A 26,584-nucleotide genomic window follows, 5' to 3' on the forward strand; every position below is an offset into this window, starting at 1 on the left:
CTTCCATCACATACTTTGTGGTATACTACACACAATCTGGACTGAATAGTGATTTTTTTAAATAACATTTTTCTTTTGGAATAATTTTGTATTTACAGAAAAGTTTTAGAGAATCTTGTATACTCTACTCACTTCTACTACTGTTAGCATCTTACATAATCATAGTACCATGTCAAAACTAGGAAATTAACATTCTACAATACTACTAACTAAATTACAGAATTTATTCAGATTTCACTAATTATGTCCTTTTGGTTCTAGGGTCCAATCCAGGATACCACATTGCTTTTAGCATAATGTTCTTTTTCCCTTAGAATGTATTTTGAGGATCGTCTCAGGTCAGTTTATATGCAGTTGCCTCATTCTCTGGAAGGACTGTAAAAATGGACTGAGTGGAATTTCAGGACCAATGATTATGTGCATTTAAAAATTACCAAACCTCTCTTCCCCAAAGAAATGAGCATACTCTTCTAATTAGTCTCCCTGTGATTTGAGTGTTGTAAATTTCTTTGAAGTTCCAAGATTAATATTGGGGACTGAATGAAGGTGATAAATGTAAAGTATTCAAAAAAATTTTGCACACTTCGAAATAACTATTTTTAATGTACTGGCACAAATTCACATAGCATTGCATGATTTATACATTATACCAATAATTTATTGGGCCATGACCCACATGTATAGTCGGTTCCTGTTAGGACCACTAGGGGGCTCTGCTGGAAGGGTTTTACAGTTACGTTAGTCCATTTAGGGGAATGTTTCGAGATGATGTTTTAGATTTCTAAACTCTTAAAACTTGAAAGAGATCATCTCATCCAGCTTCCTTATTTTGCAGAAGAGGAAACCAAGTTTGGCCGAGAGAGCTGGTATGGAGGAGAGCTGGAATTTAAAATCGCCTCTTGGTTCCCGCGGCAGGAGTTCAATAAATTCTTTTTTGCCATGTGCCTCCACTGAATGGTTCACCCCCAGTGGCTATTTTCTTTTTTACTGCCACAATTTTAGTAATTTTTGCTAAGACGGTGTATTTATGATATTCTTCTAATAGGACACTTTACTGATTGGTTAGGTGAAAGAAATGCAAGAAATATAAACTTCTAAATAAACGTTATTACTTATTACAAAATGTTTTCTATTCAAAGCATCCCTCAGCATCAAAACCATATTAGTTACTGGAAGCCCTAGCAACCACTTTAAATTTACTTTCCACTTAAAACATTTTACTCTTATCTTTACTCATTTATTCATTCAATATTTATTGACTGCCTACTAGCTCCAGACACTGTTGTAGACCCTAGGCTTACAGAAGCTGCCCTTCGTCCCCAAGAAGCATCTATTTCTCCATTGTTCACTTTATAAACTATTTTTACAGGCCTTAGTTCAGTGGTTCTCATAGTATGGTCCCTGAACCAAGCAGCAGGAGCAGAAGCACCTGGGAACTTGTTAAAAATGTAAATTATTAGGCCCACACTACACTCCAGCAACCTTTTTGTTGTTGTTGTTCTTAAACAAGCTCTCCAGGGATTCTGATGTACATTCAAGTTTAAAAACTATGGTTTTAGTTCCACGGCTTGGCATCAATTATCTAAGTAGGTCAAAGATCAACATCCGGCTTCTGAACTCTCAGGCATCTCCGTGGAGTAGTGGTCTCAGATACAACTGAGACCCAACAATGACCATACTTAATTTAATGATTTGTTGTACCTGGAAAGATCCTGGGATGATTGTAGTAACAGTATTATAATGGCTTCAGAACAAAAACGAACCGCAGTGGATTTTCTTTACCAATAGAAAATGGGCCGGACTGAGTTCCGGGACAGTGTTTTCAGACACTAGACACAGCCGGCTACATTAATCCCGTGGGTTCTGGGTCTGGCTGAGTCAGGGCGGCGCTCTGAGCCGAGTGGGGCCCCGTGAACCGGTCAGGTTGGATTCGAACCTTCGGTTAGAGGCTAAATTCTGGAAGCCTCGACCACATCACATTGGTTCGTACAGAGGAGGAGGCTCCGGAGAGGCCCGGGGCGGCCCGGGTAGAGCCGGCCGGCGCAGAAGCCGCACCCTCCTGGCCCCAAACGCCGGCAGGGCGGAGCCACGCGGCTGCAGCTCGGGCAGAGACGCGAGGCGCGGCGCAGCGCGGCGCGGGTTCGCGACTGTGGCGTAAGGGGCTACGACGGCAGCGGCTGCGCCGCCCGGCCGGGTCAACGTCGTGCGCCTGCGCGAACCCGGCGCCATTTTGGTGGCCGGGCGCGGAGGTGATTCCACACTCTGGAGAACGCGGCGGCGGGGGTGGCCTTGGCAGCGTTCGTGTGCTCGGGTGTGAATCGCAGAGGGAGGAGGCGGTGGAGGAAGAGGTGGCGGCGGTGGCGGTGGTCGTAACGGTGGCGGAGGAGGCGGGTACGAATCAGCTGCGGGCGGAGACATGGCCAACATCGCGGTGCAGCGAATCAAGCGGGAGTTCAAGGAGGTGCTGAAGAGCGAGGAGGTCAGAAATGAACTCCCGGACGTCCCCCACCTCAGCCCAGGGCGGGAGGGCCCTTTCAGTGGCGACCCCAATATCCCTGGTAACCCCCGGGTGGCCTTTTTTGCTGCCACCTTTCTGCTTGTGGGGAAGCAGCAGTCTCCCCCTCCTTCCGCCGTTTTCCCCTCCCCTCCCTGGGCCCTGGGATGGACGGTCTCGCGGGCGGGTGGTCTGGGGAGGAAAACGGTTTGGGGGGCGGATGGAGGAGGGGCGCTTATCGGTGGGGTGTGAGCTCTAGAGAGAGCCCCAAGGCAGTGGCAACAGCTGGAAGTGTGGCTGTAGGGTGGGGAGGGAGCAGGCCGAGCCTGAGAAAACCCGGGAAGTGGGTTGGGGGAAGGGGAAAGGTGGTAACTGGATCCGGAGAGCCGCGCTGCCCAAAGGCCCACTCTTTTTAAGGGTATTCTGGGTTATAACCGGTCTGGCCGCCACGGTCCTTTCCTTAAGGAAGGAGCGATGCAAGTCCTTAGGTATTGATGAAAGGACGTTCAGAGTTACTCCCTCTCAGTTCGGTATTGGGAGAGAAGAGAAGGCATAATGGGGTGCTGTCTTCTTTGAGCGGGGGGGTGGGATAAGGGAATTTTCACCTGAGATAGGAAATTAATTCCATATTAGACCGTTATCTCATTTCTACTTACCCCGACATCTAGGCCTAGAGTTTCGATTGACATCTAAAGCTTTTTGACTGGGTAAAGGCAAGTTTGGTGTATTAAAGACATTTAGATATTTTTAGCTAGGAGTAGGAAAAAATAATGGAGTGTACGAGAAGCTTATTTCAAAATACTGTCTACAAGTTACAGAGTGTCCCAAGACAGTGCCGCTGTGACACTGTTGTGTTGTGCCATGAAACTTCACTATGATGTCCCTCATAGTTAACTTCATTATGATGTCCCTCATAGTTAACTTGATTCTTACTTTTGAAGAACATCCCTATTAAGAAACATGAGGTTTCAGCAGATTAATACATTGTTATATTTCCTTATTAAGTAAGTAGGTTTATCCCAACATATTTATATCTGAAATGATTAAAAAAATTTTTGTCTTAACCTGCTCCTGAGTCCTTTGGAAATTTTAGATACTCTAGTATTAGCCGCACTTATTAATGTAAGATATTTAAAGTGTTTTAGTAATTTGACTCAAAATTATGAACGGATCAGTACAGTTTTTTTTTTATACCCAAATCAAGAAGAATGCTAGGTTGTTTTCATCCTTGGATCCAACAAAGATTAAAAATACTGACTGGTTATTTTCAAGATGTCACGTATCATTATTGGATGTATTATTGCTATTTGTATTTTACTCTTACATTGGTACTTTAATGATCTTAATGATTTGTGAAATTCAGCATTCTAAGTATGTGATGAGTTATTAACATAAGTCTGATAGCAGTTGAACTTTATTTAATAGAGTCTAAAGTGATTATGTATTTTTCCAGTTAGACATGGAGAAGATTCTTTAAGATTATTTAAAAATGCCAAATCCTAGCAGATTTATTGAATGTAATAGTATATAAGTAATGATTGGTTTTACAGAGCATGTGTATGTACTCTGACCTCTGTATTTGTTCAAGTGCCAAAACTCTGAATGGAAGGATGACTTTGTATTTTTGTGGTACAGTGCAGAAAAAGAGTCGTAAATGCCTGTACTGATATACAGTGAAACAGTGATTCTAAGTTTTTCTCTAATAAGAAAATACATTCCAGGACAGTTGACATATATCTTCCTAATGAAAGTTTGCAGCTAATATTGTTGCCAGTAGCCTAAAACATTTCTTCTATAATACGGTTGTACAAGCCTGAAACTTTAAGACTTTAATGCATTATTTTCTATTAATTAAAAGTGGTAAGTTACTGCTCTCATAATTCATACAGTCTCTGCATTATGTGAGTTGACTTTTCACCATGATATTCTTAGTACTTAAATTGATGCTTAAAAGAAATCTTGTATTGCTATAGTAATGCATATTGTTAAAATAATACAGCTCTGTATTAAGTAAGGGATGATGAAGCCTTGCTTCAAGTGACGTAGTGTTTCAGAGGAAGAAAACAGAAAATACAAACAGGCAAATTATTTTTTTAAGAACAGTACCTTTATAAATCTGGAATGAAACTTCTTCCAGAAAGTAAGTTAAAAGAACATTTAGGAAAGGGTCAGATATTGGAATATATAACCAGTAAATAGCTTTGTTTTCACCAATATTTTATTTAATTGATATTTTACTAGGTCCAGTTCTGTAAGTGGATTATGTTGATTATTTTCAGCTCATTGAAGAACTTGTAGTACAGTCCACGTGTTTCCTTTTTATGTATGTAAATGTAGTATTTGAGTGGCTGGTCAAGTAATCATGTAAATCTCCATTTTACCAAAGTTTATTTTATATGCTTCTGTTTACTAAGACTCCTGATTGATTTTAAGGATTTTTTTTCCCCTTTTCAGTGCCTTAGTAAAGATAGCTGACATTGCTGAATTCTGGCCATAAGAAGTTGTAAGTGGCCACTGTTGGAGTGTGTTGTTAATTAAAATATAACCTCCAAGATAAATTAAAAGCACAGTGCAGAATAGTGGGAGGAGGCCACCATTTGTGTCAGAAGTGGGAGAATAGGTGTATTTGTCTGCATAGATGAAAGGATTAATGAGAAATTGGTAACATTGATTGCTTCTCTGTCGGGAGAATTGGGTGTCTGGGGCAACAGGCATCAAAAGATCCCTTTTGAATTTTGAATCATGCTAATATGTTATTTACTCAAAATAAATAAACCACGTAGGCCTTTTTTCCTGAGACTGTGTTTGGAAGTCTGTCCTTTATGTGTCAGGTTTATTTAAATCTGAGTGTGAATTTTAAGTAATGCTTCAAAGTTGCTAGGCATGGAAAATTGATTTAAAGTACATTTTATGGTTATTTTTTGAGTTGAATTACATAAGTGAGTTGTTGCTTACGAGGATAGAATTAAACTATAATCTGTATTCATAGGTTGTATTATTGTTTACTATCAATTATTATTGGTATTAACAATTAACCACCATTTGTAGAGGAGCTCTCAGTTCCATTTGTTTATATACATTATTGCTAATTCTCAAGAACAGGTCTTTGAATTAGATTTCTTCTTTCTTAGATGAGAAAATTGAGATTCAGAGAAGTTAAATTATTTGGCCGCAAATGTATAGCTTTGAGATGTAGATCTAAGTCTGCTTGTGTTTATATTGTACCATGCTGTCATGACTTGCCAAAGGTAGGCATACTTTTAATTATTTAAAAATAATTGAACCTGGTTTGTATTACTGATTAAAGGATTTAAACACAACCTAAGTGAATTGTTAGTTTAAACATTAAAATACGTGTTACCTGTAATTAAAGTTTTACTTGCATTTCAATATGGAAAATATTTTTAAATTTGATGTTCAGTGAAGTAAAAGGCCCTTAAATCAGTGCACATACTCTTGCTTGTTCTTGTGCTATATGGTACCTGTAGTTTTTTTCATATTGTAGCTGCACTTTGCTAACTAGGATTTTCTAGGATTCTCGTTGGGAATATTCTCATAGGGAATTATTTTAATATTTAATTTAAACCAATTAACAAATTGGTTTCACGAAAACTACTATTGTATACATTTTCCTTAAGTATTTAAATGGATTTTTGTATCTTTTATTTTAAATTTTATATATATGATTATTCTGTGTAGAACTAGTTGCACATCTTTAGAAGAAAGTCTCTTGATTTCTGTAGACCATACAACCTTGGCACTATGTGGGGCATGTGGGGCAGATAATGAATTCTTTGTTGTGGGTGGTTCTCCTGTGCATTGTAGGATGTTTAGCACTATCCCTGACTAACAGCACTAGATGCCAATAGCACAGGCAATCCTCCCTCCACCTCCCTACCCTCTCCCTGCCAATCATATCAACTAAAAATGTCTCCAGACTTTGCCAAATGCTGAGAACCACTGCTGTAGACAAAACTCTTTAGAAGAACATTTAAGACTGTTAACTAGGTAGGATGTGTAGTATAATTTCTCTAAAAGATGAATGAATGGAAGTAAAGGTACAAAAAATTATATAGCATGGCTACTACTAGGTTTGAATGTTCTGTTTTTGTTTTAAGACTTTGCCCCTTATCAATTAATTATCGTCATTTTCTTTTAAACTTTCCTTTTTGATTTAAGGAAAAAGGTGAAATTTCCTGCTATAAACTAATGTTACCAGAATTTGAACAATTTTTTACTAATAGAAAAGTGGTGTGTTTTTACAGCTATGTAAATTATAGTTCAGTGTAACTTATTTAGATAGTGTTCCTTAAGAGGTTCTGGGTGTAGGTTGAGCAAGGAAAGTGTTATAGATTTAGTTAAAAAAAAAAAAAAAAGCAACTTAAAAGCCTGTCCAAGAAATACTCTTTGGGGTGCATTTCTCTTCTCTCTCTTTTTTTTAGTTATTATAAGGACTTTGATCTCTGTCCATCAAGGCACAGAGTTAGATGCATTTGGGATCCCTTTGCAGGTCACCCCTTTGTAAAGGATATATATTCTTATTTCTCAGTAAATATGTTATCAGCAGTTATTGAGCATATTGACAACAGCCCTAAAAGACTTACCTGGTTGGAGGTAGATAAAAATGTTAGATGCAAGGAATCAATGCTATGGGAGTTCTGAGGGTATGTGTATGTAGGGAGGTTCTTGAGCTAGGTTCCAAAGGAAAGTTAAGACTGACTTCGCATTTCAGGAGACAGTCATAAAGGAATTACAGGAATACTGTAATTTACAAGTAAATGATCTCTTCTGTAGTTGCCTGAACTGGAACTAGGGAGCAGGGTTATGGACAAAATTAGGCAAGAAACACATTTATATATGTGTGTGTATATATAAATATATATATATATTTATATATTTAACATCTTTATTGGAGTATAGTTGCTTTACAGTGGTGTGTTAGTTTCTGCTTTATAACAAAGTGAATCAGCTATACATATACATATATCCCCATATCTCCTCCCTCTTGCGTCTCCCTCCCACCCTCCCTATCCCACCCCTCTAGGTGGTCACAAAGCACCGCATTTATATATTTATAACAAAAAGGTTGCACAGCTCTGATATACACAAACATAGTTGTGGAGTTAGAACACATAAGTTTTCTTTGGAGAAAAAAACACCTTTTTCATATCAAAATAATAAATGGTAATATACAAAGTACATACAATAAAGTGTGACCAGCACCCAAAACAAACAGAATATTAATATTACCAGCACCATCAGTATCCCCACACCCCACCCCTTTCCAGTAATTTTCTTGGTTTTTAATAGCACAGACTAGCTTTGAGTATGTTGTTTTTTGTTTTTGTTTTTGGTTTTTTTTTGCGGTACACGGGCCTCTCACTGTTGTGACCTCTCCTGTTGCGGAGCACAGGCTCCAGACGTGCAGGCTCAGTGGCCATGGCTCACGGGCCCAGCCGCTCCGCGGCATGTGGGATCTTCCCAGACCGGGGCACGAATCCGTGTCCCCTGCATTGGCAAGCGGACTCTCAACCACTGCGCCACCAGGGAAGCCCTGAGTATGTTTTTTTGTTTTTTTGGTTTTTGCTTTGAGTATGTTTGAGTAAAAGGATAGACATAAGAGCATATACTATATGATTTTATTTTAAAGGTTTTCAAAAGATGACTTTCAAAATCTTTGTTCAAAACATTCATTAACGGTGTCTTAGAAAATGTGTTGAATGTTAAAGTTGAACGAGACCTTAGATCTAGGCCAAAAACTTCATCTATAAGATCAGGAATCTGAGGCCTAGAGAGATTGATTGTTGCTCAGTGACTCAAATCTGGTTAATGGTGAACTTCATCCAAGCTTTTGGCATACCAGTTTACTCTAACCATTATATATGGTTGCTTTATGGGAGTATACTTTTCATAAACAATACCATAAAAGCTGAATGCTAATAAAACTAAGTACAACAGTGGGTGACAGTTCAGTATTGAGTATTGTATTTAAATATATTTTGCTTTTCTCTCTTGGTGTGAGGAAAGGTTGCCAGGAGGCAGAGATACTTACTTCCCCAAGCATGATGTAGTGAGTTTAGCTTAGTGATTAAGAGTGTGGGCTTTGGAATTAGATTTGCGTTCAGTCCTGGCTTTTCTGCTTAATACCTACAGCACTGACTGTTTCAGCTTTCTTATCTGTAAATAGGGAGATCAAGAGAGGCTTTACAGTGCTTAGAGCAGTGCTTGGAACATTCAGTAAATGGATAGCTGCTAAGATGTCAAAATTAACTGTACTTTCATACGCTGCTTATTGTTGTCCTTGGACCATAAAGGTTTCCTTCAATGGTTTAGTGATAGCTCTACGGGAATTTGCCTCCAGAAAAGGCTTAATAACATGATGAGGGACTTTAGTACTTCTTATATTGTTTCTTTGTGTGCAAATAACCTATGGGGACTGGTGGCCAAGGGGAATACAAAAGAATATACGTGGGCTTTGTTCTGAAGATGTTGGTTAGTCTTTCTTTAGGAGACAGTTATAAATTGGAGAGAAGTTTGTGTTAAAATGACCTTTCTGAGTGAAAAAGAAGTAAATTATTAGGGAGCCTTTCATATAATATGGAGTAATGGGATTATTTTGGACTTCTTGACATGGCTCTGGTCTCCTTTAACTGGACCATGGAATCCATATGCTAATCCTCTGGTGTGTAATCTTGAATTCCTTTGTAAAATCCCTATTTTAAAGTCGGGTTTTGGAAAGTAGAAAGTCACATCCATCTGACGTCAGTCGTATGTTCTGTTATGTAATTCTGAAAAGGTGAGACAGGTACATTTCATTCAAAACCCTTGTCCTTTCCCTCCCTTTAGTTCTTTGCTTTTACTGCAAATTTAACATTTATTTATTTATTTTGGCTGCTCCGGGTCTTAGTTGTGGCACGTCATCTTTAGTTGCGGCATGTGGACTACTTAGTTGTGGTATGCATGCAGGATCTAGTTCCCCGGCCAGGGATTGAACTCGGGCCCCCTGCACTGGGAGCATGGAGTCTTACCCACTGGACCACCAGGGAAGTGCCTTTACTGCAAATTTAAAACAGTAACTACCTGTAGTTGAATGTCTACTATCCAATATTTTATATATATGACAGCCTTATGAGATGGGTGTTATTCTTGTTTTATGGATTAGAAAGTTGCAGCTCTGAAGAAATTAAGTAACTTTCCTCAGTGTCGAGTAACTTGGTGGAACAAGGGTTTAAAACCAGGTCTCTGACTGTTTACTGGTTATGGTGGGAAGAATAGAGTATAATCATATCTGCTGCTTGCTTCCTATCCATTATCTTTAAAGATGTTTTAAAAATTATATTTTAGACTTAGAAGTTAAGAAATAATATATGAACACCTTTATATCCATGGTCCAGATTTAATAGATCTTAACTCATACTGGGTTTAGCCCCTCCTCCACCTCCCCAAGAAATAAAACAAAGCATACAGACAAAGCTCATTCTGTTCTCTTTCCTTCTTTAAGTAACCACTATGCTGGGGTTGAGTATACCCCCCCATTCATATTTTTGTTTTTACTATTGATAAACACAGTATTTTTGAGTGTAAAATCACTTTTTAGTATTTTAAACTTAAAAAAATTTTTTTTCATAGATGGTTATAATATTCTACATCTCCTGCAACTTTTCTTCTCTGTTGTTTTTTGAGATTTATCTGTGACGATGCATATTGCTCTAGTTCTTCAGTTTTAAACTACAGTTGACCCTTGACCAACATGAGTTTGAACTGCATGAATCTATTTATATGCGGATTTTTTTCCGTAGTAAATACTGCAGTACTGCACAATCCACTGTTGATTGAATGTGAAAATGTGGAGGAACTGGGTATATGGAGGGCCAAACTATAAGTTATACTTCGATTTTTGTCTGAGCAGGGAGGGGGTCGGTATCCCTAACCCCCCTCGTTCAAGGGTCTACTATGTAGAGTATTTCGTGTCACAGTTTTTAAAATTCATTCTCTTACTGATGGCATGTAGTTCCAACTTTTAGAGATTATAAAAAAGGATGCATTGAACATTATTATAGTTGTTTTCTTGGGCACTTAAGGGTTTTATAGGAAGTAGACTTTCAGGATCTGAGTGTATTTGCATCTTCTGCATGACTCGATATTGCATCATTGTTCTCCCAATGATTGTATCAATTTACACTTGCTCTAGAAGTAAATAAGAATTCTAGGGACCTGACATTTGGAAGGTTTAGATTTTTGTCAGTCTGATGGATATGAAATGATACCTTATTTTAATTTTCATTTCCCTTGTCAGTAGAGATATTAAGCATGTTTTTGTGTTTATTGGCCATAAGGCTTTCTTTTGTAAAATTAGTGTTTGCATTCCTTACCCTTTTTTTTTTTTTTTTTTTTGTGGTACGTGGGCCTCTCACTGTTGTGGCCTCTCCTGTTGCGGAGCACAGGCTCTGGACGTGCAGGCTCATCAGCCATGGTTCACGGGCCCAGCTGCTCCGCGGCATGTGGGATCTTCCCGGACCGGGGCACGAACCCGTGTCCCCTGCATCGGCAGGCGGACTCTCAGCCGCTGCGCCACCAGGGAAGCCCTCCTTACCCATTTTTAAGAATTTGTGTGGTTTGTATTTTTCTTACTGATTTGTAAGAATTCTTTATCTGTATAATTTTGTCTACTTCTGTTATGTGGCGTAATTTCTAACTGTCTTATCTTTTTTTATGCTCTTCTTAAAAATATTGTGGTAAATAACATCATAAAACTTTTCTTTTTTTTTTTTGCGGTACACGGGCCTCTCACTGTTGTGGCCTCTCCCGTTGCGGAGCACAGGCTCCGGATGCGCAGGCTCAGCGGCCATGGCTCACGGGCCCAGCCACTCTGAGGCATGTGGGATCTTCCCGGACCGCGGCACGAACCCGTGTCCCCCGCATCGGCAGGCGGACTCCTAACCACTGCGCCACCAGGGAAGCCCCATAAAACTTTTCATTGTATTTTTAAAAAATATTTATTTATTTATTTTGCTGCACTGGGGTCTTAGTTGTGGCATGCGGCATCTTCGTTGTCGCATGCAGGATCTTTTAGTTGCGGCATGCAGGCTCTAGTTCCCTGACCAGGGATCAAACCTGGGCCCCCTGCATTGGGAGCGAGGAGTCTTAACTGCGGGATCACCAGGGAAGTCCCTCATCCTTTATATATTTAAGTGCACAATTTCAGTGGCATTAAGTATGTTCACATTGTTGTACGACCAATACCACCATCCATCTCTAAGACTTTGCTTTTTGTAAAACTGAAACTCTGTACCCATTAAACACTAACTCCTTACTTCTCAATGCTCAACCCCTGGCAGTTACCATTCTATTGAATATTTTCTGTCTCTATGAATTTGATTATTATACATTATTTATTCTGCTGGCTTATTTCACTTTATTGTATCTTTGATCTTACTGAGTTTACTTTTAAAGTAGTCAAATTTGTCTGTCTTTTCCTATATGGTGTGGCTTTTGTATTTTGTTTAAGGAATCTTTTCCTACTCTGGTTATCATAAAGATACTCTCCTGTATTTGGTTCTTAAAAGTTAATTCATTCCTTAACTTCTGTACTCAGGTTTCTTCTGTCTCTAGCATATATTGAAACTACTTTTTCAGTCATTACCAATATCTTCTAAAATGTGAAACGAAAAGTAACTTTTCAGCAATTGTCCATTTTGTACCTCTTTCTTCCACGTTTCCAATTCCATCTTAGAGCTTTCCCCTTTCGGTTACTCTGATAAGACTTTTCTGGTTTTTCTTCAACTTCTCTCACTATCCTTTGTAAGTTACTGATTTTGTCCTCCATCCCCCATTTATCTCCTGAATCTTTGTTTCCGCTTTTGCGTTTTTTGTTAATCATTTTAGGTCAGGTTTTCATTTCTCAGATGGACTATTTATATTAAAATAGTTTGCTTCTTTACATTTAATTCTCTGCCTTTGGTCTGTCCCAACTTCTAATTCAACTGGCGCCATGCCACTGGATTTAATTTTTTTTTTTAACCTTCCAAAGAAATGCCTTTATTACAGGGTTTAGGAAAGGAAAAAAGCTCTAGAAAAAGGAAATTTCCAAAATAGGTCTTCAGCAAGGGTGGGTGCAGTGACAAGTCCAGGCTGGAGTCTTGCTCTCACTAGAGGTCACTTCCAGGTTGTGAGGACGGTCCTCCTGGAGTCTCTCGATCGGCCCCCTCTGGGCCCCAGCGACTGGCCCGGCGGACTTCTCAGCCCTTGGTCAGCCTTGTCGCCCTGTGCCAGCTCCTCGTCGTACAGAATTTCATAATTGCCAAGGACTTCCTTTGGGGGTGAACTTGTTTCATTTACAGTCTGGAATTTCAACGTTAGGGACCGCGATGTTGAGGGTGTCATTAATCAGGTTATACTCAAGGATTTGGTCGTTGGCAGTGCTGGAGGTGAGGGATGGGGACGCGTTCACCTCGATCAGCCAGGGCTTCAGCTTGTCGTTGATGATGATGTCGTGGCAGTAGCACTCAAAGCAGTGTTTGTCGTTGTTCATCATTGGTGCCATGGCCTTCAGGGACTGCATGAAGATCCAGTGGATCTCGTTGAACAGCTTGCTGGTCACCTCCTTGTCTCGGGTGCTCTCCAGGTAGAGCCGCAGGTTGTTCACGGTCCACTTGCCCCCGTGGATGTGATTGTAGTCCTCCCCATGTTTCTGAATGGCAATGTTGGTGAGATGAACAAACATGTTATCCAGCTCACTGGTACTCGGGGTGTATTTTACTGTGCAAAAGCAGCAAAATCCAAGTTTATGCATGTAGTAGAGCAGTGGGCGGTACGTAGACACCAGAATATACAAGCGCAGGTCAAACTTCCTGCTGCCGATTAGTAACGGGTTGTTAATGTACAGAGAGATCACGTAGGCTTCCTTGGTAGACTGAGTCATGAACGAAGTTGTTTTGCTGTCCCAGGACCACCTTTTGATTTGAGAGAGCTTGTTGATCAGAAAGATGCCCTTTTCCTGAGCTTTGCCCCAAGGTTTCATGATCCAGGTGCTGGAGAGCCTTTTCCTGAACTCCACGAACAGGTTGTAGTCGGCGGGCAGCATGTAGGTGACAGGGACGAAGTCCAGGTAGAGGTGTTTCCCACTTTCGTCCTTCTCTGCTAAAGGACTCCCTTTCTTCTCCAGCTCTTTCCTGTATCTCTTGATGTTTTTCACCATCAGATCCTTCTGCATCAGTTCATAGTGGTTCGGGAAATGGTTGACTATTTGATCATTTGAGAGCCGGTAGCCAGTTTCGACACTAAAAACATTGCAGATGGTTTGCTTGCTCTTCCAGTAAAAGTTCCAGTCCTCGTTTTCTGTCACTTGGACCCATCCTCTCTTTTCAGAGTTATTTATCAGCAATGACTTCTCGATATCAGTGACCCATTTCAGTTTTCCTGCCATAATCCATAGGTACTTAAGGAGCCAGTGGGAACGTCCAATTTCTCTTCAGTTTCACCCAGTTTTGACTTGGATTCTCACCTGATGTCAGATTGTTTTCCTGTGACTTCCTCCTGTGGGGCGCACAGCGCGGAGGAACGCCCAGGAGTGCGGAGGACGGTGGCCCCGCACTGCGGCCCAGCCCTGCCTCCCTGGATTTAATTTTTAAAACGTTACTTTGTCATTTTCCTTTACATTGTCTACCCCCTATTGCATGAAGTCAAAACCTTTTTACTGTTGTTCTAGCCTACCTTTTTCCTTATTTCCTGTCAAGTCTCAACTTAAGTTGTATGCCTGAACATACCTCAGACCCTCACTGTCCCTCCAGCCTTTAGCTATATTGAGTTCTGTCTGCTTGGAATAAGTCCTTAACCTCCTTTCTTTGCCTTTTGAAAAACTTACTTCTCCTAAAATGCCATTTCTGATAAGCTTTTCTTTTTTCTTTTTTTTCTGTTTTAAAATTTATTTATCTGTTTTTGGCTGCATTGGGTCTTTGTTGCTGCGCGTGGGCTTTCTCTAGTTGCAGTGAGTGGGGGCTACTCTTCATTGCGGTGCGCGGGCTTCTCATTGAGGTGGCTTCTCTTGTTGCGGAGCACGGGCTCTAGGTGCGAGGGCTTCAGTAGTTGTGGCTCATAGGCTCTAGAGCGCAGGCTCAGTAGTTGTGGTGCACGGGCTTAGTTGCTCCGTAGCATGTGGGGTCTTCCTGGACCAGGGCTCAAACCCGTGTTCCCTGCATTGGCACAGCACCATCAGGGAACCTGATAAGCTTTTCTTGAACCCACAGTTTACCTTTTTTCTCTAGTATCACTTTGTTGGGGTTTTTTTTAGAGCAGTTATTATATTTTTGGTAATTGTATATATGTCTTTTTGCTCCTGCTAGATCATTGGGCTCCTTGAGGATTCTTATTCATCATTTTTTCTTCAGCATCCAGCAGTATGGTGCCTGAAATGTAGTAGGCTTAGTAACATTTAAAGTAAGCCACACCTGCCCCCCCCCCAGCCCAAATCTTTGATAGGTGTCTAATCTTTTGGAGCTATTGCTGAAAGTGCTCTTTGCCTAGGTTTAGGACAGGTCTATGTTACTCTGTTCATTATTTTTAGTCTTTGTGTGATTATGGATTTTTCTAGTGATTACAAATGCAGGGCTAGCTAGCATACGTAGCCTTTTCTCTCAAGTGACTGTGGGGTGCTTTACTTTTAGGTTTCTTTGTTTCATGTGAACCATCCTATTTGGAATTGGTGTACTTAACTGTGGGTTGTCTGATACTATTGCTTTTCAGCAGTGATATAAAACACTTTGTGCTTCATTTTTCTTAAATCATTCTGTACTAGTTCCTTTATTTTTAAAATATATGTATAGAATATACTGCAGTTTATGCATCTGTGCATTGGATATTTGGTTATTTCCCGTTTCTTGCTGGTACAAATGTGCAAGAATTTAATGTGTATTGCTAGATGAGATTTAGAAGGTTATATATGTCAGACTTTTTTAAACGTCTCTTGGCTTGGTCATACATTGATTATATCCTTAGGTGTTTACTGCTTTATCTCCATCTGTCTGATGGAACTGTGAATGTGTGTCATTGAGGACATGGACCTGTCTTACTGATTTTTCCATCCTCCATTGCTTAGCACATTGCCTGGTGAGCAGGAGGCATTTGTTTTCCTGAATGAGTTTCAGTATTTCTTAAGCTCCAGGGAGCTAATCCCCAAGCACTATGAAAGTAATACCTTTCATCCTGCTTCTGGAACTAGGAAGAACTGAATATGTTGATAAAGGTGGCCTCCAGTGAAGTTGGGTTTCTGTTGATAATGTAGTTAGGTCCTGAATTGGGATGGTATACTGTCCAAGCCCAAAACTGGGGAAATAAGATGGTGGGAAGAGAATCTTTTTTGCTTTATTTTGTAGTTTTCCCCTTTGAAGATCTCAGGGGGCATCTATTTAGGATTATATATGACATCATCTGTATCCTATGGTTTAAACTCTTTAGTTAACTCTACATTTTTCTTCATTTATTCAACAAATATTTATTGAATGCCACCTGTGTTTGTTAATAAGCTAGACATGGTCCATGCTGTTATGGAGTAAATTATGGTCCAGTAAGATGGTGAGACATTGAACAGCTAGTTTTGTTTGTTGAGTTTAAGTAAGGAGAACTGTGAGGGTGAGGGAACCTAAACTCAGGGAAAGAGTTCCTTGGGAAACGCTTAAACTAATACTTGGGAGGATAAATTGGAATTAACTTAGTCATATATTAGGATGATCAACTCTTACATGCACATAGAAAGCTAATAATCATATAGTCAAGAATGTAAACCATTTAATTGCTTTCCTCTTTTAAATAGTCAAATTTCTGTGAATATAAAAGTAAGAAACTTATTAAACTTTGAAAAAATACAGGGAACTATATTATAAAGTAAAAATTATTGGTAATCTCACTCCCAGAGATAATTTTTTTCTTTAAAAAATGTTTGTCTATGAAATATTTCACATATACAGAGATACATCTTAATTTTGGTTTTCCTTTCATTTTATCTATGTATGTACATATATATACATATTTAGAGTTTTTTGGGGTGGGGGAGCTTTGAATACAATTCCCATGGGACTTTAAACCGACATCTGTAATTTTTAATCATTTGAAGTTGTTTTTCCCTATTAGACTCCAAGCTTCTCAAGGGTAGGCATCATGGCTCATCCATCTTTGTATTATCAGTACCAAGAGCTCTTTAACAGATATTTGAGGGCTGTCTCTATGGTAGGCACCATGATATGTGTTGGGGATATAGTAATGAGTGGGATAAGAGAAGACAGACAAATAAGTAATAAATGCAGTGCAGAGCTGTATAGTAATATTGTCCAGATGAAATTAATTGGTTGTTTTTGATTGGGTGTTCAGAAAAGGCTTATCCTAGAATTGTAAACTTAAATTGAGATCTGAATGATAAAAGCACGTCACTAGGGGAAGAACAATCCAGATCAGAGGAAACTGTTAGTGTAAAAGCTCTAAAGTGGGAATGAATTTGCTATGTGTAAGCAACCAAAAGGAGATTGTTGTGGCTGGAGTATTGTGGGTAAGGGAGGAGAATGGTGCAAGATGAAGTTGGAGATGTAGGTGGGAGCCAGATCACACTCAAGCCATTTGAGGATTTAAAGCAAACGACAGAATTTGTGTTTTTAAAAGATCACTTTGGCTGCTGTGGAGAATGAATTGACCCTGAAGATAATGAGGAAACGTTTACTACTTAAAGGTTGAGTTTTGCTGGATGTAACAAAAGAAACAGTAGTAGTGATTGAAATAAATAAGAAAAGTCTGGAGGGAAAGTATCCCAAAGTTGCTTGGTTAGGGGCTTTATAGTGTTAATAGTCTACTTCTAACTTTCAGGTTACTATTCTTAGGAGTTTGACCCTTGTCCCTAAACTCTCAGAATGGCTATCAGAGGACCAGGCAGCCTATCTGAATTTCAAAAAGGGAAAGGCACCAGGCACTGCCAGCTGAGTTCACTCCCTTTAAAGAGATATCTGAGGTTCCATTCAGTGACCTCTCTTTTTATTTTTTTTATTCACCACAGTGTCATAATCACTTCTTGGTTTAAGGTAGGCCAGGAAATGTTTATTAGCTGAGCACATTGCTCCCCAATTAAAATGAGGGTTTTGTTAGTAAGGAAGGAGAAGGAAATTTGTTAGGCACTTCCCATGTGGGGTTGGGGATAGGAGGCAGGAATGAAGTCAGGAAGATCATTTGGGAAGCCTTTCTAGGTAGCCTAGGCAAGAGATGATTGAAGCTTAGGGTTAGGGTGGAATACAGGAGGCTTAAGAGAAGTGTTTGGGTTATGTTTTAAGAGTAGAGTCACCAGAGCTTGCTGATGGTGTAGAGAAATAATGAAGAAGCTGGAAAAACACCTAGATTTTTGTCTTTGCAACTAGGTAGATGGTGGTGCTAATTTCTGAGTTGAAGAGTGGGAAGAGCACACTGGAGGTGGGGAGGATAAGAATTTAAGCAGTTCGTTATGTGAGTCTGGAGGTTAGATCTGAAGAGAGATTTGGCATCATAGATACATAGATGGTATAATTTGATGCTTAGACTGGGTAACTTAACTCTAGGAGAATTTGGTTAGAAAAAGAGGGGTCTAGGACAAAGTCTGGTTTTTGTCCTGGTTCCATAGAATGTGTTGAAGTTGAATTGATGAGAAAGAACAAAGGAGAGCGTGGTGTCATTGAAGCCAAGAGAAGACAGAGTTCCAAGAAGAAGGTGGTCAACTTTGTCATGCTGCTTAAATGGGAGAAATGACCGTTGAATTTGCAGTGTGATCATTGGTGACCTTGACTGGAATATTTTCATTGGAATGGTGTGCATGTGTTATTGGGGTGGATTGTTAAGAGGAATGAGATGAGGAACTGGCAACTATGGTCAACTTTTTAAAGGAGTTTTGCTTTTACAGGGAAGGAGAGAAGAGGGGGAGCTGGAGAAGACCATGGCTTCAGAGATCTTTAAAAAAAATTTCTAGTAGATATTAGACTATGTTTGTATGTTGATGGATGGGAGGAATTGATTATGCTAGAGAGAGGAGTAACTGAAGGTGCAAAGTCCTTGAGAAGAACAGGGGGTGGTGTTCCTAACATAAGTGGAAGGATTAATCTTTAATAGGAACAGAGACACTTAGGGCAATGTTAAGTTTCCATTTGGGATTTGTGGTTTTCACTTGGAACATCAGACCGCTTAATGGTGGTTGTTCCCTGCTCCTCCCCCAGCAGTGCTGCTTGGGGCAGACACAGGAAGATTTTTTTTTTTTTTTTTTTTTTTAGTTAATTGGAGAATGAGTTTAATTAGCATTAGGGCTTTGCCATATGAGTACACTGCAGGAAGAAAGGTATCAAGGTTGTCAAGAGTATTTGCAAGGGAGTGATTATAATGAATGCCCAAGGAATCTAAACTGGCTAAGGAGGAAGTGAGGACCTTAAAGGTGACTGATAATGAGGGACAGTCAGTGAGAGTGGTTCTGTTTTGATGAAGCCAGCTAATAGCTGGGTTTGGAGTACCAAAGTGAATTTATTTAATCCACAGAGGTTGGGAATCTGAGAAACTTGAAGTGGATTTCGGAGAAGGTGCAAGTTTAGGTGACGACAAAATCAAGAGTATGATTATGGGGATAAGAGGTTACAGTCTGTTAGTATTTGTCGGGAACACAGGCATTCTTAATCCTGTTTCCTTGCTCTTCTGTGAGATTTGAGAAGAAATGTACAAAGATGACAAATTAGGCAACAGTCTCTCATCAACCACAGATAGCTGTTGATATAAACATCCTTTTAATCAAATCAGGATCTTTGTATGTATACTGTTTTATATCTTTTTCCTATTAATATATCTTGTGTTTTCTTCAGGGCATTAAATATTCTTTTTAAATATTTAGTGTTTAACTTGAGTATTAGAATTAAATGGTATTTATATATTAACTTTTAGTACTGCCTGACTAAACCATTCTTTTGTCGAACATTTATAAGTTGTTTCTATTTTTTCTTCTTATAGCCTTTCCTGCTGAAAGGCATATCTTTACATAATACTTTTTTAAAAAAAGTAAATGTCTTTATTTTTGGCTGCATTGGGTCTTCTTTGCTGTGCACAGGCTTTCTCTAGTTGCAGCGAGCAAGGGCTACTCTTCATTGCGGTGCGCGGGCTTCTCATTGCGGTGGCTTCTCTTGTTGCGGAGCACCGGCTCTAGGTGCACGGGCTTCAGTAGTTGTGGTTCGTGGGCTCTAGAGCGCAGGCCCAGTAGTTGTGGCGCACAGGCTTAGTTGCTCCGTGGTATGTGGGATCTTCCCAGACCAGGGATTGAACCTGTGTCCCCTGCATTGGCAGGCGGATTCTTTGTGTGTGTGTGTGTGTGTGTGTGTGCAGTACGCGGGCTTCTCACTACTGTGGCCTCTCCCGTTGTGGAGCACAGGCTCCGGACACGCAGGCTCAGCGGCCATGGCTCACGGGCCCAGCCGCTCCACGGCACGTGGGATCTTCCTGGACCGGGGCACGAACCCATGTCCCCCGCTTCAGCAGGCGGACTCTCAACCACTGCACCACCAGGGAAGCCCGGCAGGCGGATTCTTAACCCGCTGCGCCACCAGGGACGTCCCATAATACTTTTTAATCTGAGTTTATTTCCCTAAGATAGATTACTGGAAGAAAATTACTAGGTCATAGTATCTGAACTTATGACCAAGGTGATTTCTAGAAAGTTGGTTGTAAATTGCTCTAGCACTGGCACTGTATGAAGCAGCCCATTTCATCATATTCTCACCATTAAGGCAACCTTTTTTTTAAAAAGTCAGATAGAAAAATTAACTGTTCCATTTTATCTGTTTATTTAACTTTATTTTTTTTGAAAAACATTGAGTTTATTTAGATAAACATTTGACCAAGCCCTAGTTTATCCAGTGAACTTGAGCAAGTTCTATGAACTAGACATTCTATGGGCAAATAAGTGGCAGAAAAAATAAAACAAATAATTCGTTTAACTTTTTATTAAGAAAATTTTCAAGTGGAAGAGTTGAAAGAACGTATGCTTCTGTCATCACTGCCTAGATTCAACAATTGTTAATGCTGCTGTTATGAAGATAATTCACTACCAAAAGCTGAGCATGCATCTCCTCTAAATAGCATTCTTTTACATAACCACAGTATCATTATTCTACGTAAGAAAATTGTTAATTCCTTAGTATCTAATCCATATCTCCCTAGTTACTTAAAAAATGTCTTTTATAGTTTTTTGGATTTTTGTTTTGAAGGATCCGCTTAAGGTTTACACATTGCATATGAATGTAGTTTGTTTGTTTGTCTGTTTGGGGTTTTTTTTTTTGACTTGCAGGATCTTGGTTCCTCGACCAGGGATTGAACCCTGGTAATGGCAGTGAAAGCGCTGAGTCCTAGCCAGGGGATTTCCTGAATGTAGTTTTTAGTCTTTTAAAATTTATGATGGTTCTCCTGCACACCCCTCCATTTTTCTTTTTTTTTTTTTGCGGTACACGGGCCCCCCACTGCCGTGGCCTCTCCCGCCGCGGAGCACAGGCCCCGGATGCGCAGGCTCAGCGGCCATGGCTCACGGGCCCAGCCGCTCCGCGGCACGTGGGATCCTCCCGGACAGGGGCACGAACCCGCATCCCCTGCATCGGCAGGCTGACTCCCAACCACTGCGCCACCAGGGAAGCCCACACACCTCCATTTTTAATCCTGGAGATTTCCTCATGGTGATGCTTTAACTTGTATTTCTTATAAACTGGGAGTTTAGGTATAAAGGTTTGCCTGGATTATCAGGTTAAACATTTTTGGCAAGACTCCAAGTGTAACGTCGGTATTTCATATTGAATCATGTTAATATATGTGTAAAATCAGGTTTTCTCACTGTTCGTGATATCAGGTCACTTGTGTAATCACTTGATTAAGGTGGGAGCTACAAGATCTCTTTGTGAAGGTATGTTTTATTCCTTTTGCAGTTCGCAAGTAAACTGAAGTTAATGCTTTGGTCCTTTGCAAATATCTTACTCTTTAGTATCCTTTCACCTGATAAGGATCATCATCCATTGATTTTCCTAATTGTCAAATTTATATTTACCTAACTAGAATTCTTCTAGAAAGAAGAGCTTTCCATCATTAACTGGGATGAAAATTGCTTATTATCAGAGTATAGCTTTGGTTTAATAGTCACATCCTATGGCAACAAATGATTTTCCTCTTTTAAAAAAATTTTTTTTAATTTATTATTTTTGGCTGCATTGGGTCTTCGTTGCTGCATGTGGGCTTTCTCTCGTTGTGGCGAGCGGCGCTTCTCATTGCGGTGGCTTCTCTTGTTGCGGAGCACGGGCTCTAGGCGCGCGGGCTTCAGTAGTTGCAGCACGTGGGCTTCGGTAGTTGTGGGCTCTAGAGTGCAGGCTCAGTAGCTGGGGTGCACGGGCGTAATTGATCCGCGGCACGTGGGATCCTCCTGGACCAGGGATTGAACCTGTGTGCCCTGCACTGGCAGGCGGATTCTTAACCACTTCGCCACCAGAGAAGTCCCCTTTTCTCTTTTTTTAATCAGTGTGTGGATGTCTTAGCCCATGCTGCCACAGCAAAATACCATAGACTGGGTGGCATAAACAACAGAAATTCATTTTCTCACAGTTATGGAGGCAGGGGACTTCAAGTCATAGCTGTGAAAGTAATTTGAGATTGGTCTCTGTTTGAAATTCTTGTGGTTAAAATACGTTTATGCAAAATAAATTTGTCTGTTTGATTTTATAAAAGAGTGTGTTTAGGTGGAAGGATTACTCTAAGTAGTAGCAGTGATGGCAAATATTCTTATCCCTTTTTTTAAGGAAAACATAGTTTTGCCTCAATTTTAGATATATATCCTTTGTCACTTTAACATCTGTATTTGTCAAATTAAGGCATTTCCAAATACCTTTTTGATAAAATATTTCATGGAATTGTATTCTTGAATTCTTGGAATAAACCCCTCTTGGTCATAGTGAATAATACTTAAATTTGTTACGGTATGTTAACCAAGATTTTGTTGAGAATTGTGTATCTTTTTAGTGAGACTAGCCTGTGTTTGTTCAGAATTGTGCTGGCTGAGTTTGGGGGATCAAAGCCATTGTTTGTCCTATAAAATGTGTTTGTAATCATTCTGTCCCTTTCATTGTTTTGAAACAGTGTGGGATAATTTTTTGTAAAGTGGAATGTATGTTTGAGAACCAGGTGGCTTTTTAGAGTGGTTGCTAAATTTTTGTCAGTTTAGGTATTTAAAAAAAAATCTCTTGGGACTTCCCTGGCGGTCCAGTGGTTAAGACTTCACATTCCAGTGCAGGGGGGTGCGGGTTCAATCCCTGGTCGGGGGAGGTAAGATCCCACATACCTTGTGGCCAAAAAACCAAAACATAAAACAGAAGCAGTATTATAACAAATTCAATAAAGACTTTAGAAATGGTCCACATCAAAAAAAAATCTTATTTAATATATTACATTTCACTTATTATTTATGATCTGTTTTTAATCTGTAGTAAACACAGGATATGGTTTATCTCTTTTTTTTGGTTTATCTCATTTTTTAAAGGTTTTTAAAAACTTTTTAATTTATTTATATCTACTTTTTTTTTTTTTTTGGCTGCATCCTGTCTTTATTGTGGCATTCGTTACGGCACTTGGGCTTCTCTCTAGTTGTGGTGCACAGGCTCCAGCGCGTGCAGGCGCAGTAGTTGTGGTACGTGGGCTTAGTTTCTCCACGGCATGTGGGATCTTAGTTCCCCAACCAGGGATCAAACCCACGTCCCCTGCATTGGAGGGTGGATTCTTTACCGCTGGACTACATGAGAAGTCCCGGTTTATCTCGTTTTTTAGGTTCCTTTCTCTTTCCTGCCCTTAGTTTACTTATTCTGTATTTTATCAGTTGAGCCCATGACTTTTTGGTTTTATTTTATTTTATTTCATTGAGTCACTGGTTCTATTGTTTTTCTTCCTTTTTGTTTGGTTCAGTTCTTTAGTTTTTGTTTTTTTTTTTCCTTTTTGCTGTCAGTAGTTTGAACCCTTTAAAATTCCTTCTTAAATTTTCTTAGGTGATATAGGAGTTTGGAAGGTTAAAAGAAAAGTTGTTTTAAATTAAGGGTACAGAGTCTCATTGTTACAATTTTTCAATTACAGAAATATACAGAATAAATTTTTCGTTACCCATCCACCCTTTCCTTCCTTCCTTCCCTCAATCCTAATCCTGTCTTTCACAAGGAACCTTTAACAACTTTTTCTATGCATCTACATATTCAGAAAACATAGGAACTTCTAGTTTGTCGACCGAAAAAACATACACAACCTAGAAGTTGAGAATTACATTTTATTTGGCGGGTTTTCCAAGGACTTAAGCATGGAAGATAGCCTCTCAGATTGCTCTGAGGAACTAGTTCAAAGAGGTAAGGGAGGTACAGGAGTTTTACAACAAAAAACAGGTAGTTGGAACATCAAAAGATTACCATTTATTAAAGAAAACCAGACATCTCAAGGTAACGAATTTAACAGTTCTCTATGTATGGGAAGATGCGAGAGTTTGGACTCATTGAAATTGTTCCTTTGATATGCACCTTAACTATTTAGGGCCTGTATGTATCCTGCTTTTTTCCATCCTGAATCCCCTCAGGGTACACTGTCAGGACTGGGTGCAGTGGCTGAATGCTAGATGGCTGAATGCTAGATGGCTGAATGCTAGATGGCTGCAACATCCTTTGTTTACGGATACTGCAAGCAGTATTTTTCATCTGCAAGTGTATGAACTTTCATAAATACAAACGAGTACAGACACACTAAAAGTTATTTTAGCTCTGTGTGATGATAGATGTTGTAAAGGAAAGCTTGTGCAGTATCACAAGACTTTTGAACAAAGAACAGCCTTCTGACACCTGATTAGTTGGTAAGAGAGTTTTATAGTCCTTTAGATTTTGACAAGAGAATGCCATTAACTGATTAATAAAAATTTAAAATAAATTTTTATTTTTGATTTTGTAGTGTTTTATTATGATATTTCTGAACAAATTACTTGAGTATTTTTAAATGGCTGTGTCCTGACTTAGCTTAAAAAAAAAAATTACCCTGTGGTATGGACATGTTGAATGCATTGCCAGTTTTATTTACCAATTTGTGTTCCCCTTGGAGATGCTCAGTTATTTTGTGAAAATGTGTATATTTGATGAAGTTTCTTTTTTTTCCCCACTTTAAAAATTATCTTAGTGTACCTGCAAGGAAATGTTGAGGTCTATAATTAAAATTATATTTATTTACTTTTTGTATTTCTGCTTGTTTTTTTGATGTTAGTCAAACAAATATAGTATTTTTGATGTGCTTATTGTTTCTCAATGCTTTTTAGAAGATAGATCAATTCTTGCTATTCTCCTCAGACTTGTTGAGTCTTTATCCATTTTTGTCTTTTAGACTTAAGTATTTATTCCTTCTTGTAGGGAATGATTACTGGATTTTAATTTTTTTTTTTTTTTTTTTTTTTTTTTGCGGTACGCGGGCCTCTCACTGTTGTGGCCTCTCCCGTTGCGGAGCACAGGCTCTGGACGCGCAGGCTCAGCGGCCATGGCTCACAGGCCTAGCTGCTCTGCGGCGTGTGGGATCTTCCCGGACCGGGGCACAAACCCTTGTCCCGTGCATCGGCAGGCGGTCTCTCAACCACTGCGCCACCAGGGAAGCCCTGGATTTTGATTTTAAAATATATGGTGACACATTTGAAGAGTTGAACAACGTGTAAATTTATTGTTGGAATTGGTAACTTTGTGCTTCCATTTTATGTTTATCTTCATTTTTATTTGCATAAACTATTTAACAGACAACTTTCAACTTTAACAGAATGTCTTTCATTTCCATGAACTAATTAAATTTCTAGTTATTATATATATTAATATTATTTAACAGTAAATATTCTAATATTTTTGTCTCTCAAACTTTTTATTTTAAGCCTCTGTTGTGTCCGTGGATATGGTAATTGATTGACAAATAATTTTGGATCCTTCAGGTCTAGGAAATACTTTAGTGGCCCAAGGATAATTTTCATCTTGCCTTTTCTTTATTTGGGAATTTTAAAGCATATCTAGGTTATCTTGTCTCTATAGCTTCACATATAAATGTCTTTCATATTCTCAGCATGTATTAATATCTTTAAAAATATATTCTTACACAGAAGTACCATTATTACATCTAACAGATTAACCGAAACATGTCGATATCATGTAATAAAGTCCATATTCAGATTTCTCCAGTTGTCTCAGAAACATGCAAAGGCTGTTTTTCATTTTTACAATCTTGTTAGTTTTTATTCTGCAAATTTGTGTAGTTGGTAATCACAGAATAAATATTTTCTGTTCTATTTTTTTCTTTACATACCATGAACACTTTTGAATGTTTAGTACTCATTTTTTTAACTTGGAGACTTAAAAAAAAATAGCTGTCAGGTTCACAGCAAAATTGAGAGGAACATACAGAGATTTCCCGTATACCTCCTGCCCCCACACGTGCATAGCCTCCCCCATTATCAACATCCCCCACAAACATATGTATCTTGTACAGTGGTTGAATCTACATTGATACGTCATAATCCAGAGTCCATAGTTCACCTTAGGGTTCACTCTTGGTGTTGTTTATTCTGTGAGTTTGGACAAATGTATAATGACGTGTATTTATCATTATAGTATTGTACAGAGTATTTTCACTGCCCTAAAAATCCTCTGTGCTCTGCCTGTTCATCCTTCCCTCTCTCAAAACACTGACAACCACTGATTTTTTAACTGTCTCCATAGTTTTACTTTTCCAGAATGTTACAGAGTTGGGATTGTGTAATATATAGCCTTTTCAGATTTGCTTGTTTCACTTAATAATATGTATTTAAGTTTTCTCCATATCTCTTCATGGCTTGATAATTATTTTTATTGCTGTATAATATTTCATTGGATGTAACAGCTTGTTTATCCATTCTCCTGTTAAAGGACATCTTGTTGGCTTCCACGTTTTGGCAATCATGAATAAAGCTGCTATAAACATCTGTGTGCAGGTTTTTGTGTGGACATCAGTTTTCACATCCCTGTGGTAATTACCAAGGAGTGTGATTGCTGGATCATATGG

At 39.3% G+C, this 26,584-nt stretch overlaps 2 protein-coding genes across 2 annotated transcripts in view; one reads left to right on the forward strand and one right to left on the reverse strand.

Annotated features, from left to right (window-relative positions):
- Positions 1-2,211: 2,211 nt before the first annotated feature.
- The window catches only part of UBE2K (ubiquitin conjugating enzyme E2 K), an 81,422-nt gene continuing 57,049 nt past the window's right edge, over positions 2,212-26,584 (forward strand). The window contains exon 1 of the mRNA XM_082632961.1: positions 2,212-2,479. Within this exon, the coding sequence (XP_082489087.1) occupies positions 2,417-2,479 (63 nt within the window). The 5' untranslated portion in view covers positions 2,212-2,416. The remainder of the gene's footprint in view (positions 2,480-26,584) is intronic.
- On the reverse strand, positions 12,513-14,935 carry LOC309794047 (polyglutamylase complex subunit TTLL1-like). The gene is given in 2 exon segments (XM_082605024.1): positions 12,513-12,826; positions 12,828-14,935. Coding segments are annotated over 2 exon segments (1,269 nt in total). The 5' UTR covers positions 13,920-14,935; the 3' UTR covers positions 12,513-12,649.

This window comes from Mesoplodon mirus (genome assembly GCF_964341445.2).
Source record: "Mesoplodon mirus genome assembly, chromosome: 2".
Classification (NCBI taxonomy): Eukaryota; Metazoa; Chordata; class Mammalia; order Artiodactyla; family Ziphiidae; genus Mesoplodon; species Mesoplodon mirus.